This window comes from Lygodium microphyllum, chromosome 12 (genome assembly GCF_053477565.2).
Source record: "Lygodium microphyllum isolate KBCC chromosome 12, Lygodium_microphyllum_v1.1.10, whole genome shotgun sequence".
Classification (NCBI taxonomy): Eukaryota; Viridiplantae; Streptophyta; class Polypodiopsida; order Schizaeales; family Lygodiaceae; genus Lygodium; species Lygodium microphyllum.
The window spans coordinates 89,184,302-89,198,514 of NC_141146.1; the positions used below are offsets into that span (position 1 = coordinate 89,184,302).

General features: G+C 43.2%; 1 protein-coding gene across 1 annotated transcript in view; it reads left to right on the top strand.

Annotated features, from left to right (window-relative positions):
• Nucleotides 1-5,898: 5,898 nt before the first annotated feature.
• The window catches only part of LOC148028018 (kinesin-like protein KIN-UB), a 79,742-nt gene continuing 71,427 nt past the window's right edge, over nt 5,899-14,213 (top strand). The window contains exon 1 of the mRNA XM_087689703.1: nt 5,899-6,595. Coding sequence (XP_087545829.1) covers nt 6,379-6,595 — 217 coding nt within the window. The 5' untranslated portion in view covers nt 5,899-6,378. The remainder of the gene's footprint in view (nt 6,596-14,213) is intronic.

Consider the following 14,213-nt stretch of genomic DNA (forward strand, 5'->3'; position numbering starts at 1 on the left):
GTGGACCAAGTGGGATAGCGCACACTATATGTGCAATAGTGCACAAGGTTGTGCACAATGCACTTAGGTGTAGTACGCTAGGGATAGTGCACTAAAGGCTACAACGTGAGGCTTAGTGCACAATAGTGCACTAGGAGCAAGAGTGGAATGTAGGTGCTAGTGTGTTGGTGCACTTGGGTGATGGGTTGTATGCAAGTGCCATGCACTAGGGTGTGTGGGGGTGTGTAATGGTGAGTACTAAGTGTTAGTGGGTTGGTTTAGTGCAAGTGCAAGGCTCTACTGCAGTGCAACTTGATGCAACAAGTGCACATGCAAGGCCTCACAGTCTTCCCTTACTTCTCTCGACCTTGCCTTGCAAACAAGGTGGGTATCGAAGCTAGGAAGGCAGAAAGAGGGGTTCCTCATGTGTGGAGTAGGATCGGCTAGCATGCAATGACTCTAGGGTAAGTGCACTATAGCGAACCATAGTGTAAATGTGGTTAGGAGTAGTGTGGCAATGTAAGGTACAATGCACTATGGTGAGTCTTAAGGTGCATGGATGTGCAGAGGCTATCATGCAAATGTAAGAGGTGCTCATGGATATGTGTGCATTGCAAGAGTGCACATAAGTGCACATGAGTGTGTTAGTGCAAGCACCTATGCATTAGAGTGCACGCAAGTATGTCATTGCAAGTTCCTTTGTACTAGAATGCACACAAGTCAACATGGGTGCACACGACCACACGAGAGCGTACACAAGTGCACATAAGTGTACTTTGGTGTAGGGTCTATTTGTTGATTTATTGTAAGTGGTGGGACAATACAAGGACACTGTAAGGTGTCTCATTCCTTGCTCCTTTAGCTTGTTGGCCCTCCTTTGTGAACAACGTGGACACTTGACCAAAGAGAGAAAATAAAGGAGGGATTGATTAAGAGCCCAATCTATCTTGAGTGTCTAGTATTGTGTGCATGCATGGTGGTGTGTGGTGGTGGTTATGCAAGATTCAAATACTTGCAATGTAATGCAAATGTACGAGCACATGAATGCACATAGTGCATATGTCAGTGTAAGTGTTAGTGCATGTGTTGATGCCCTTGCTAATGCACGAGTGTAATGTTGTGCACAATGCAATGCTTAAAGGTAGAAAGAAAAAAAATCAATCTTAATAAAGATTTAAAGGTTGGAAAATAACCTTAGTTCTAGCTGGTCATTGCTCTTTTTACATGCTATCAAACCTTAGTCTTTGTGAAAAAATAAACTTAACATGAGTTGTGAACAACATGTTGTTGATTAAATACAATTTGCATGGGAGGAAGCCAAACTCTCATAAATATAATGACATAAAAGTGTTACAAAAATTGCTCATTGACCAAACATTTGCAAGCTTCGTAGCTTCCTTTTTAAAGCTTTTTCTTGTAGTTCACACACACATAGAGCAATGACTAGGGTATGATGATTGATGGTTGTGGCATTGATGAATGTCCAATCGAGGAGGATTGAATGAAGGCAAATAACCTATGCTGCCGTCACTTATTGTTGAGCATTGTTGGATTGATATTCATACCAAAAAGGTGGAACAACATAATATTGAGCAATGAGTTGGTGCATCCTAGGCCTCAAGATTCCTGCCATAATATCTACTTAGAAAGGATAAGCCTTCTCATGAGAAAAATGCAGACAATAAGGATGCTTTTGGTTCAAAGTTGCCTTACAGTTTGAGAACTCATATTGATGAAATGTGTTTGAGGTCTTTGCATCTAAGGTCAAACCGGCACAAGATAAACCTCAAGTCTAAGTTTTCCTTATATTGTGAATGAATATTGCCATTTGGAATGCCAATGTTTTCTATTGCAACAAACCACACAATAAGCGGCATGCTTTTGTGTGAAAATGAATGGCATGTGCTTTGTGCTATTGAGCATAAGATGCACAAAGAAGCAGGAAATATTACTCATTGCCATGGATTCAAGTTATTTTATGTTGGTGGCACTACAGTGAGGCATTTGGGTGTCATTATGATTTTTTGTAAATATGTCTCGCCTATTTTAGCTCAAAATTATATATTTGGCATAGTTTGGTGATTGAAATCATGTATCGTGGCAAAATCTCATGGATGGTTAGAGTTTATGTGCCAAATGATGCCTCGCATTGCATGGTCTATTGAAATAAACTAAATTAAGTCTTTCTTTTAGTAGAGTGGGTTCGTTGATGGGCGATTTCAATATGTGTGTGGACCCCTCCCTTTCTACTTTTAGACATTGTGTAGTGGATGCACTAGAGGATAGTGATTGGGATGAGTCTACATCAATAGTCCCCATGCAATATCTTTTGCCTTAGTCATATTCATAAACTCATGGGTACACATTTTGTTCACTTCAACATATAGCAACATGGAGTCGATTGGATCGAATATGGAGATTACTAATGGAACCTATATTGTGCCCCTATGATTGGCAAGTGGAAGCCAAAATTCTTAACCTGTCTAGCCCCACATGAATATAGTATTTTACTTTCTATGCTTTTTGGGATGTTGGGATAATTGGGTCACTTGGAGTGAATTTATGTTTGTCTCATGTTTAGGTATTCAATGTCACATTGGTCGATTAAAAGGCCTTATTTGTTAGTAGTTTGATATGATGTAATGGTCTACATCTATGACTCTTGTACCTTTTTAATAAATAACATAATTACTCACACATGGAGCGAGAGAGAGAGAGAGAGAGAGAGAGAGAGAGATTTTGCATATGAAATTGCTTTGCAAGAGGCATTTAACAACCTCATGATAGGAATGAATCTGTTAGCATGTGTTATGTGAAAGATAGGCTATTGTACATGCTAAAGAACCTTTGAGATCCATTGGTTACATTCCAAATGTTGCCATGATACAAGTGTTTCCCATCATCATATCAATATTATTTACATGTTAGCCCAAGATCAGTTTTTCCAGCTCCATTATTTATACATTGGGTATACACAAAATTCTACTTAGAGATTGCCTATCATCTTAGCTTTTATGAAGTTAATATGTTTGTGGGATTTAGATATGTCCAAGAGAGGGGGAAGAGTATGAGAGAGAGGGCTTCACTACACTAGGGTGGTTAGAAGTGGAGAAAAACATTGTGAGAGAGTTACACTTGCGAGGCTTTTGGACATAACAATATTGGCCAATGACATTTAATGTTTTCCGAGACCCCGGTCTTACACCTACCATCCACCTCTACCTTATTCTCTTGCCTCCTCACAAGGGGGGAAAAAAGGTGTTACAAGAAGTGGCATATTTTTTCCATGAGCATAAGAAAATGTGAGTTTTAAAAGAAAGCATTTAAGTGTTGAAAGGGCTAAACAAGTACCTTGAAGGCCCCTTTAAGAAGCCATTCAATGTGTAAAATGAATGCAAACACAATGCAACCTCCTCTTGTTCTAGTAAATTACCTAAAGGAGTGTTCTCCTTGAGAATGGATCTCATTTATGCGTGCTTGCAAAAATACATAGTTTTGAACAATAAAAAACTACACGGTTTTTAGTACCCAAAGAGCTTGATAAATGATACAATTTGCCAATACAGATTTTGAGTTCGTTTTCACATACTACATATAGATAGATGCATGTGCATAAAAGGTGCAAAAGATAGAGGCAAAAAGTTAAAATTGAACGGTATTGACAGTGAAAAAAGAGTTGCTATGAGGGAATACATGAGTTGGCCAAGACTTGGAAGAGGTGAAAGCCTAAAAGGCAAGTTTTGTTGACAAATTTTGAACTCTTTGCATGAGTTTCCATCAAAAGCTCTCAAAAGAAAAAAAAAGAAGGTTAGGGAAGTCAGGGAACTCTATGTCACCTTTTGTTCTTTGTATAGGAAGATCACATGCATCAAGAGTCGTGCACATGGAATAAGGTTAGAGTTGTGAATATGGAATAATGTTAGCTTGTGGCTTTGGGTGTATGGCTTGGGTTCTTTTGAAATTTGGCATATGATGATGCATGCTATGATGATTAGAGAAAAAGATTTCCTATTTGTTCCCGAGATAGACACAAAACCAACCTTTGAACCTAATGCCCCCAAACATGTATTGAAAATTAATTTAAGAAATACTTATAGTTGCAACACAGTATAAGCACAAAAATACACTATTGAAAAAGCACAAGGTTTATGAAATAAAAATGTCATGCTCAGTTTGTGAGGCTCACCTACTTGTTGCGAAAGGTAATTCCCTTTTCATGTAAAAGTTCATAATGATATGCCTGCTATTGTACATAAAATTAGTAACCATGGCAAGGATACATTAGACATTTCGCGTTCTAGAAGCAACAATAATGCTTATTGTAACTTTTGTCAATATTTTTTATAGATCACACATACATATGCAAGATTGTTGAGTAACCTTTTTCAAGATTATTTTAGATCATGTACATATGCAATAATGTCCAATAAGAGCAAAATATGGTTATAGTTCAGTTAGATTTCATATATTACTCGTAATGTGTGTATTGTAATTCCCATGCAATTGCTCGTTTACCGAAGTGCATGTTTGTCAACCCTTATAAAATCCCAATAGGTTGCATTATCATACGCATAAACCAATTGAGCTCTCAAATGGAAAATTCCAACTCTATTTGCATAAGCATCACCATGAGCTCTTAAGTTTTCTCCTAATGTTAGCTTACATCAATGACTGATTAGCCCCAGTTGTTTGAAACCCTTTAGGAGTTGAGCTAGGTGTTTTAGTTAGACTAGTACGCCAACTATGTGATAATCAATACCACATGCCAACCTTTGGTATGCTTTATAACATTTTTGAGTTTAAATAAATTATCATATTCTCCTTTTGTAAACTACTCCAAGGACAAGTTTTAATGTCAACAATCATGATCAAATAGTAAACGTTGAAACACATGGTTACAGTCTTAAATATTGAAAGAAATAAAAGGGCCACACATGTGACATCTTACCCAAAGTAGTAATTTTGGGGATTTTGAATGCTTAAATGAAGAAAGTGTCATTGAAAGATCATAGTTGTAAAGTTAAAGGTTGTGAGGAATCTCTTAGTACAAAGGTGTCAAAACTTTCATGAGTCCAATATTGAGGTTCTTAGAAACAGAATTATTACTTTTTAAGATGCCTTTCCATCAAAGGATTAATAGAAGTTGCAAATCATGTACAACAAATCCAAGCATGCTCCTTTTTGCTCCACACATGCTCCCATATACGATGTGGCAATTGTCTACCAAACATCAGTTACTCAGTGGCCATAGCTCCAATCTGCACTATCTGAAATCTGTTGAAGTAGAGCTGTTGCTTTGTCCTCGAAAAGGACATCACTAAAATACCGATTCTACAATACTCTCACAAGCACAATTGGACCAATATACCATGGACAGATTCCGAGTAGAGGCCATTGTGAGTATCTTCTAAGTTCAAGCACAAGCCAATGTGAGAGCACATAGCTACATTTTGTCCTTAGCTGTGAAGGGTCCCTCACCTTAGTGAGTTGATGGGGATAATTTTCTATTAATGCATATGCTGCTCATTGTTTAGAGGAAAAAAGCTTATGGAGGAAGACACTTCTTTGGAAGCATTCTTTTGTGTTTGTGTGTGTGGGAGGAGTGAGGACATATTATGCATGCAACCGACTTGGGTTTTTTGGGTTTGGGACATGGGGTTCAAAAAGAGAGAAAATCACTAGGGCCGGAGCTCAAAGCAAGGGGAGGAGCAACAGAGGCGACACGTGGAGAGTAAAGGAAGGCCATGGTCTAAGGTCTAAGGTCTAAGGGGGGCAAAAGGAGAAAGGGAATACTGATAAATTGATAATTAATTTAAAAAAAGACAAAATTGAAAAAATGGGCCCTTTTTGTTCTGTCATTGTTTTGCTAGTATGGTGATTGGGACTCTGGTTGGCTTGAACTAACTACTGGTTTTTCTTCTTTTCTTTTGTTTGTGGGACGTCAACTACTCCCTCTCGGGGGCAGAGGTTCTCTCTCTCTCTCTCTCTCTCTCTCTCTCTCTGTGTCCGGACTGACCGAGGAGGAACGAGAGAGAAGAAGAAAGGACCCAACTTGATATATATTCGTCTGTTGCTCCATTCTCTCTCTCTCTCTCTTTTCCCCCGTCTGTGTAGCCTAATCTTTCTGTTTCTCTGTGTCTTCTGGCTTCTGAGTTCCCCTGCTGCCTGCTTCTGTTTCCCTGCCCCCTGTTTCCTTCTCCCATTACCCCTTCATTGGACCTCACCCCCTGCATTGCCCCCCGACCCCCGACCTCCCTCCACCCAACCAACCCATCTTGCAGGTGTTTCGGGTCCGCAGATATTGTTGCCCTGCCATAGCCGCACATACCCGATGGAGCAGGCATACCTCCTCGGAATGGTGGCCGCCTGACCCCATGATGGTATGATCCTGCCCTAACAATGGCTTTCACAGGTCACAGGAATGGCTCCAGCTTGTCGTCTCGTGCAATGCTGCGGCTGGAGAGGCCGCTGTCGGTCAGCTCTACAATCAATTCGTCCTTGCCATCCCCACCAGTTCCTTCAGGTGGAGGGCGCCCCAAGTCTGCATCCCCGTCGGCAGCAGTGGGACGACGACACAGCACTGGTTCACAAAAGAATGGGAGAAGTGATTCGGAAGGTGGGCGATCTGAATTGCTTACTAGTTTGCTACACTCGACAGTTAACTCTGATTGTTTGTGTGCACATTGATGATCAAATAGGCACAAACGGATCCATTAAGTATTTTTAAAAAAACTTACTTTTAAAAGATCTATTGATGCCTCTGTCAGATTGTTGCAAAACAATGTCTGGCTTACCGATTGTTTTATGCCTTCTGCCACATTCATTTTCCTTTGTTCTCCTTACGAATCATTCTTGTGATTGTTGAACCTGTTACTGTGCATTTTTCTGAGTGACTGTACTTCCTGAATCGATACACCAAACAAGTGTTCACCTGCGGAGTCTAGAACTATGCTTTCTCGATGAGAATATGGAGCACGAGCCTTAATCCAATCCAATAGTTTGACTGACCACGATATCAGCTAGAATTATTCTTCTTTCAACAGCTTTTGGTGTGGTATTTATCAAGACTTATGCTTATGTGGTGGTACTTGCCTAATTACCTGCCACGAACCTGACTGATTGTTCATAAGTAAATGCACATGATCTCATTATGTTTGACAAAATTCAGATGCCTGAAATGTTACCATCGCTCCAGTCTCCAGAGGTCTGTCCCATGTACTTGCATCACTGGAAACCCTTCTCAGAAATCCCTGCACATCAGAGAAGCCCAAGAGCTTTCAAAATACAGCAAGAAGCAGGTGCCTATATTTGAAGTGTAAATTGCAGTATAAGCAGGAGCCTCTCATAGTTTTAGCAGAAGCATGCAAACTCCTGTAAGCTATCTGTTGTATGAACCTTCACCATCCACCTAAGAATCTAGGTAGGAAACAACAAACAACTGAAAATACTAAAATACTGAAAAAGCACTAGGGATCTGATACAATGTGGAATTAATATGGGGATCAATATCATCCCAGAACATCTCTCATGGGTATATCCAATATGGATAGGCTGATTCGTTGAGATAGAGTTGCTCCGTGAGTGCGAATATCCTCTATATCCTGGAGTGGTACCTTTGAGTGGGAATGTGAATTAGTGAGCTGTGGGTGGTGTGCTTTGCATCTCTCAATGGCTTTGCTAAGGTGACTCCTTGCAGTGGAACCATCAATCTGTCTCGCTTATGCTTTGAGCTATCAGGTCTAGCTGTAGCTCTAACAAAGTCAATAAGGGTGTGTTGTTATGGATCCCCAAGTTGCCTCTCTTAGAAATGCAAGAGGCGATCTCTTTGTTAGCACAACTCTGAGAGGAAGAGTCCAAGGCAACACTGATTTGGAAAGTCCATCACCTTGGACACTAGTTTGAATCCCTTTTGGAAGGAACAGATAGTGGAAAGTGACCTCTGATCTTGTAGTACATTGTGCAAGTACATATGTAGTGCTGATCAGTCTCTTGTTCAAGCTAGCAAAGTTGGTAGATTCGGTCCTTTGGGGCAAGGGAATTTGCTTTATAGTGACCAATGTCTATTCATAATTGGTGCGAGGATGTGTGGAGTTGACCAATGGCACACCATACTCCATGGGATAGGTCTATGTCTTGATTATTTGGGCATTTTTCTTGGAATTATTGCTGGTGGACCTGACATTATTTATGGCATTATTTTTGCCTATTTATTAAGGCTTCTCCTCCACACTCATTATTATGATCATTCATCATATGATCGGTTTTGGTGGAGGGAGAGGAGCAGGTGCCAGTGCCTTCATAGCCAGTGACTCACATTGGTTCTGTACTATCTCATGTCTTGGTGTATGGATTCCATTTCCCAAGTATCTCTTTGTTTCTGAGTTCATTATGCAAATGTTCTTTTCTTTTGTAGTGTTTCTCTTTCTCTTTTCTTTGTCTCTTGTGTACAACAGTTTATTACAGCAGTTTTTGACGCTTCCATCACTGCATCCACTTCTAACATGGTATTAGATTGCAGGATCATTGTTCTTGCTGCTGTTTTACACTGTTTCAGGTCTGTATTTTGGCTTTTCTGCTGCTGATTGGACCTGTTTTTGCCTGCTGCGATTGATTTACAGCGTGGGTGACCATCTTTGATCATTTTCACTCTGTTTCCTCAGCGTTTTGTAGACTGCCATTTTCGTTTTCAGCTTTTTGGGCCTGTTACAGGGTTGGGGACTTGTTCATGACCCTTTCAAATCTGCGTTTTGGTGTTTGTTGCCTGTGTTTTAATAATCAGCACCTGCGTTTTGGCTGTTTGCTCTTGTGCAGGGTTGGGCGACAATATTTTTAGATTGGTTATGGTTATTTTTGGTTCCTCTTCTCACTTTGTGGTATGCTACTCAGCTTTAGAGAGGGTTCTGTCAGAAGTGGTGTAGCAATGGAAGCGTAAACATAAACTGCAATAAATTGCTGAAACACAAGACAAAAGAGAAAGGAAAAGAAAGAACACAATACATATGAGAACTCAGATGTATGCTCGGGAAATGGAATCCATATATCAGACACGAGACTGCGGCATACAACAGTGAGTCACTGGTTGCATGGGCACCGGCACCGGCTTCTCTCTCCACGGGAACTTTAGGTGGTGAACTGATCAATTGAGGAGGAGCCCAAAATAAATAGGCACAAACAATGCCATAAAATATGTCAGGTCGGCCAGCAATAAATTCCAAATATGACCATAAAATGACACAATAAAAAATGCCTAAATAACCTAAATATTGTGCCCAAGCCTTTGCAGCTCCGACTCACACATGAGCTGACATATCTGCTAATACTCTCTCAAATCATGGGTGATTTGATACAATACAATGGTACAATGAGAATGAATCATAAACCATACAACATAGATTCACCAAGTAGAACCATGGATACCCAAGCAATGGGTGATCAAGCCACCACTAAGGTGCCTCAGAGAAAACTTGATGTTGATGTCGATCGTACCGGCCCCGGAAAATAGAGAAGATCATAGTAGCTCTCAATGTCTGTCAACAATGCTGCTGATGTAGCACATGCGATCATCTTGTCACCAATGCCACAGCACATAAATGACCATGGATCCCCTCCTTTGGCCAAATGGCTAAAGTGTCCCCTCATGTGAGCTCTAGACGAAAGCCACCCGCTCTTTGTCAAAGAACCAACCCATGATGAATCTGGATGTCAATCTCAACTCCAGGATTTGTACCTGCTAGACTTTGGTCGATGCATCAGGGATGCCCCTCTCTGAATCATGTGCATCTGTATAGAGAGAAAGATGAGGCACGACTGCCCCATCTCACCGCCCTCTCACACTCCCTCTTTGGCATTGGAGAGTCGTGAGGGATAACCTCATCACCACCACTAGAAAGCAGCGAGAAAGGGGCCATCAAGCCCTTCCCACGATCCGAAGAAGAGGATCCCTTCCTCGCCTTGGACTTCGCCTTGGTTGGAGGATCTGAGTCGAAATCTGAGGTAGATGATGACTCGTCGGACAAATCTGCATCCTACTCGTCTTTTGCTCCTTTTTCTTCCTAGAAGCTGCTAACTCTTTGCAATCTTGCCATAAATGGCCCTTCTTGCCATAGTGGTAACATTGGGCCTCCGACTTCTTCATCTTCGAATCTCTCTCCGAAGTGGCAAGAGCTCCACCTGAACCTCCATAAAATGGATCATCAATGGATGTGCATGGAGGAGCCATCTGTAGAGGATGTAGAAGAGAACTGGAGAAAAGAAGGTATTTGGAGAGGGAACATAGCCAAAACACGAGCACAGACTGCAAAAAACAAGAATTCACATACAATATAACCCAAAATTTGACCAAAAGAAGACAAAGGCTGTTGCAAAAAATCAACAAATTAGTCAAAAATTGCCAAAAACAGTAAAAACGACTTGAAAGTACAGTTGCCCAGACAGGAAGGAGTGAGGAGCACCAAAATGCAGGCCGAGTGTTGCCACAAATCGGCTGAAAAATTGTGGCAGCAGCTCGAAAACTGAAATGTAGGCAACAAAGGGGCTGTAGACAGTAGGCGATGGCAAATCTATAGAAAATGCAGGTAAAACGGATCGCTTGTATGGAGCATTAGTCACCTGATCAGCAAGAGTGAAAATAGTCCTGAAATCAGCAAGAAAACACAGTAGGAGCACAAATCTTGAAATCTGATACCATGTTAGAAGTGGTGCAACTATGGAAGTGTAAACATATGTTGTAATAAATTGTTGAAACATAGGACAAAAGAGAAAGGGAAAGAAAGAACACAATACAGATGAGAACTCAAATGTATGCTCGGGAAATGGAATCCATATACCAGACACGAGACTGTTGTTAGAGATCACAGCCAGGCTGGTCAGGCCAGTGCAGTCGGACAGGCAGTCGGACTGTACGACAGGATATTTTCTGCGCCCTGTTTTGTCCAGATTCTAGCTATAAATAGCCGACATCCCCAGCAGTCTCCTACACTTCTCTGCTCCATCGCAGATTACAGACTGGTGACACGCGCAGATTCCGTCTCTGTTCGTAGATTTCAGACAGGAGACAGTGCAGACTGTAGCGGACTTCGAGATGAACAGCAGGTTGCATCGTCGAGGTGGAGACACGCAGTTCAGCGCACTGCGCCCGTGTATATATCTGCATATCTTTGTATTCAGCACACTTTATACAACAGATCTTCATCTTCCACTGTCTCTCTCTCTCTCTTCTCTCTCTGCGTTCTCTCTCTCAGTCCTACGCTTCCGCACCGCTGCACTCTGACATGGTATCAGAGCAGTGTTAGAGGGCTGACTGAGCGCAGAATCAACCTGAAGAGGAGTATCTATCGCGACACAAATTTGCGTTTTTTGCGTTTGAGGGCAGACAGGAGGGCTGCGCCTTGGAACAAGGCTGAAGCGAGTGTGGGTGCACAGGAAAGGAGTTCAGGTGGTGGATTTGCTGCTGTTTGCTGCTGTTTGCTGCTGTTTACTGCTGTTTGATGCGGAGGAAGTTTGAGTTTTCAGCCTACAAGTGCAGGTTTTGCTTTTTCATCGCCTCCGGCGGGTGAAGAAGGTTCAGGACGCGGAAGAGCCTTAGCAGGTTGAGTTTTCACAGTCAGAGGGGGCTGCTTTTGCGTTTGTGAAGGCATTACAGGTGAAGATATCTACAGAGATTGACTTGGAGTTCCAGTCGATTATGGACCGGAAGGTGCCTATCTTACCGGCTCTTCCTGCAGATCAGAAGCTCGACGGCGACAACTACCGCATTTGGCGCGTCATGATGTTGGCCATCCTTGAGTCCTATGATTTGGCGGAGCTTGTACAGGAGATCGACCGGCCCTCGGTAAGAGATGAGTCCAAACTCTCTTCCGATGCTCGTGCGGAGTTGGCCAAGGCTCAATCTCATTGGGACAAACTGAATGCCAGGCTTCGTTCCTTTCTTTTTCTATCATGTACTACAGCCGTGATCGCTCACATCGAGCACTTGACGGTGGCTCGGGAGATATGGCTGGAGCTTGATTAGATGTACAATCGGATGACCCTTACGAAGCGGATTTCTTTGGAGGTTTAGATGCGGACCTTGTTCGTAAACAAGTCTTCTTCGCTACGGGAGCACATTAACAAGCTAAGGTAGCTTCAGATGCAGGTTCAGAATGCGGGGAAGCCGATTTCCTCCGAAGACATGGCGATCACACTATTGTCCCAGTTGCCGCCACGATTCGGTACATTTTACTCTGCCCTTATTGCTTCGAGGCGAGAGTCTACTCTTCGGTGGGAAGAGTTGGTTCCTATGGTCTTGGACCAAGAGGAACAGTTAAAGGGACAGAATGCTTCCAAGTCGGAGGTGCTGACAGGTCAAGCCTCTCAGAAGAAGGGGAAGGACCAAAAGAAGAAGAAGGGGGATAACAAGTCCAAGAAGGACAAGGACAAAGAATCCACATGTCATATTTGTGGAAAGACTGGCCATTGGAAGAAGGATTGCCCTGACAAAGACAAGAAGGACACCAAGGATTCTGGAGCGGTGGTTGCACCTCATCAGCTGCATTTCTTCATCTAGCTGTCATTGAGGACGCTTCACCGAATGCTTCTGATGCTGCGATGACGGCTCCCCAGGCTCGAGAGTGGATCGTTGATAGTGGTGCCTCCCGGCACATGACTCCTTCATCAGATGGTGTTGCCCAGTTGCGACCCTCGCGTGGGCAGATTCTCATTGGAGATAGCTCTTCAGTATCTATTGCAGGTCGGGGTAAGTTGCAGCTTATTCCAGATGGACGAGGTGGTACCCATACCTCAGAGGTTTTGCATGTACCAGGCTTAGGGTATCATCTCCTGTCAGTTCATAAGATTTGCTCCCTTGGCCTTTTGGTGGAGTTTGATAGTACTACGGCGCGAGTCCTTGATCGTGGATCGAGGAAGGTTCTATCATCCGGATATGAGGAGAACGGCATTTATAAATTGAAGTCTTCCACTGCCCTCTCTACTCTTCTTCTTACCTCTCAGTCACAGTCAGAGTTATGGCATGCTCGGTTTGGTCACCTGAACTATGATTATCTTCGGAGGGCGTCACGTGGACAGCTTGTTCGAGGGTTGCCGGATATAGTGGTGAGCCAGCAGCCATGTGCCTCCTGCATTCGGGGGAAGCAGCATAGGGATGCCATTCCCCACACAGCTTCGCGGCGGTCTACTTCACCGATGGAGCTTGTATCTACGGATCTATGTGGCCCTATGAGGAATGAGTCCTTGCGCGGGAGCTCTACTTTATGCTGATCGTAGATGACTACAACAGGATGACATGGGTCTATTTTTTGGCATTAAAGTCAGAAGCTTTCTCACACTTCAAGGATTGGCTTCTCTTTGAGGAGAACCGATCGGGCCGGAAGTTGAAGACCTTGCGATCCGACAAGGGCGGTGAATTTGTTTCTAATGAGTTTGCTCGGTTTTGTGCAGATAAAGGAATTCACGAGGAGCTTGCCAATACCAACACTCCTCAAGAAAATGGCATTCTTGAACGGAAGAACCGCAGTGTGATCGAGATGGCGCGTACCATGATGGAGCACCGACAGACCCCTCAGGTTCTGTGGGCCGAGGCTGTGGCTATTGCAGTCCACATCCTTAATCGATCCCCTACTTCGGCCGTGGAAGGGATGACCCCGTTTGAGGCTTACTTTCAGATGAAGCCGGATGTTTCTTACTTTCGGGTCTTTGGGTGTGATGCCTATGTTCACATTCCCAAGGCTCACCGTGATAAATTTGAAGCAGCTTCCCGAAGACAGGTATTTGTTGGCTACAGCTCCCAGTCCCAAGGCTATCATTTGTATGATCCCGTCAAGCGGGATGTGTACACTAGCCGCGATGTGCAGTTTGTGGAGGTTCCGGCCATATCAACGGGTGAGAAGCATCCCGTTCTTGGAGATCCAGGGGAGCGTTGGTCTCCTGCTACAGTTCCATTGGAGCTCGTGCCTTTTGATTATGATTCTGTTTCTGACACAGAGTCTACTGTTCCACCGGTCACCCTTGAGAAGTTACCACCGGTGGATATTCCAGAGTCTTCTGCTGATGGAGAGCGACGAGGGGAGGTTCGGCCTCCTCGCTGGGCCTGTGACACTCAGTGATTCAGGGATCGAGGGGGTTCCTGAGGAGTGGGGACCGCAGGGTAGTCCGCGGCAGTCACGGTGGCACCAGGCACATTCAATGGAGCTTGTATGCTCTAACTATTGTTTGCTGACCCGTGTTATGCAGGATCGAGA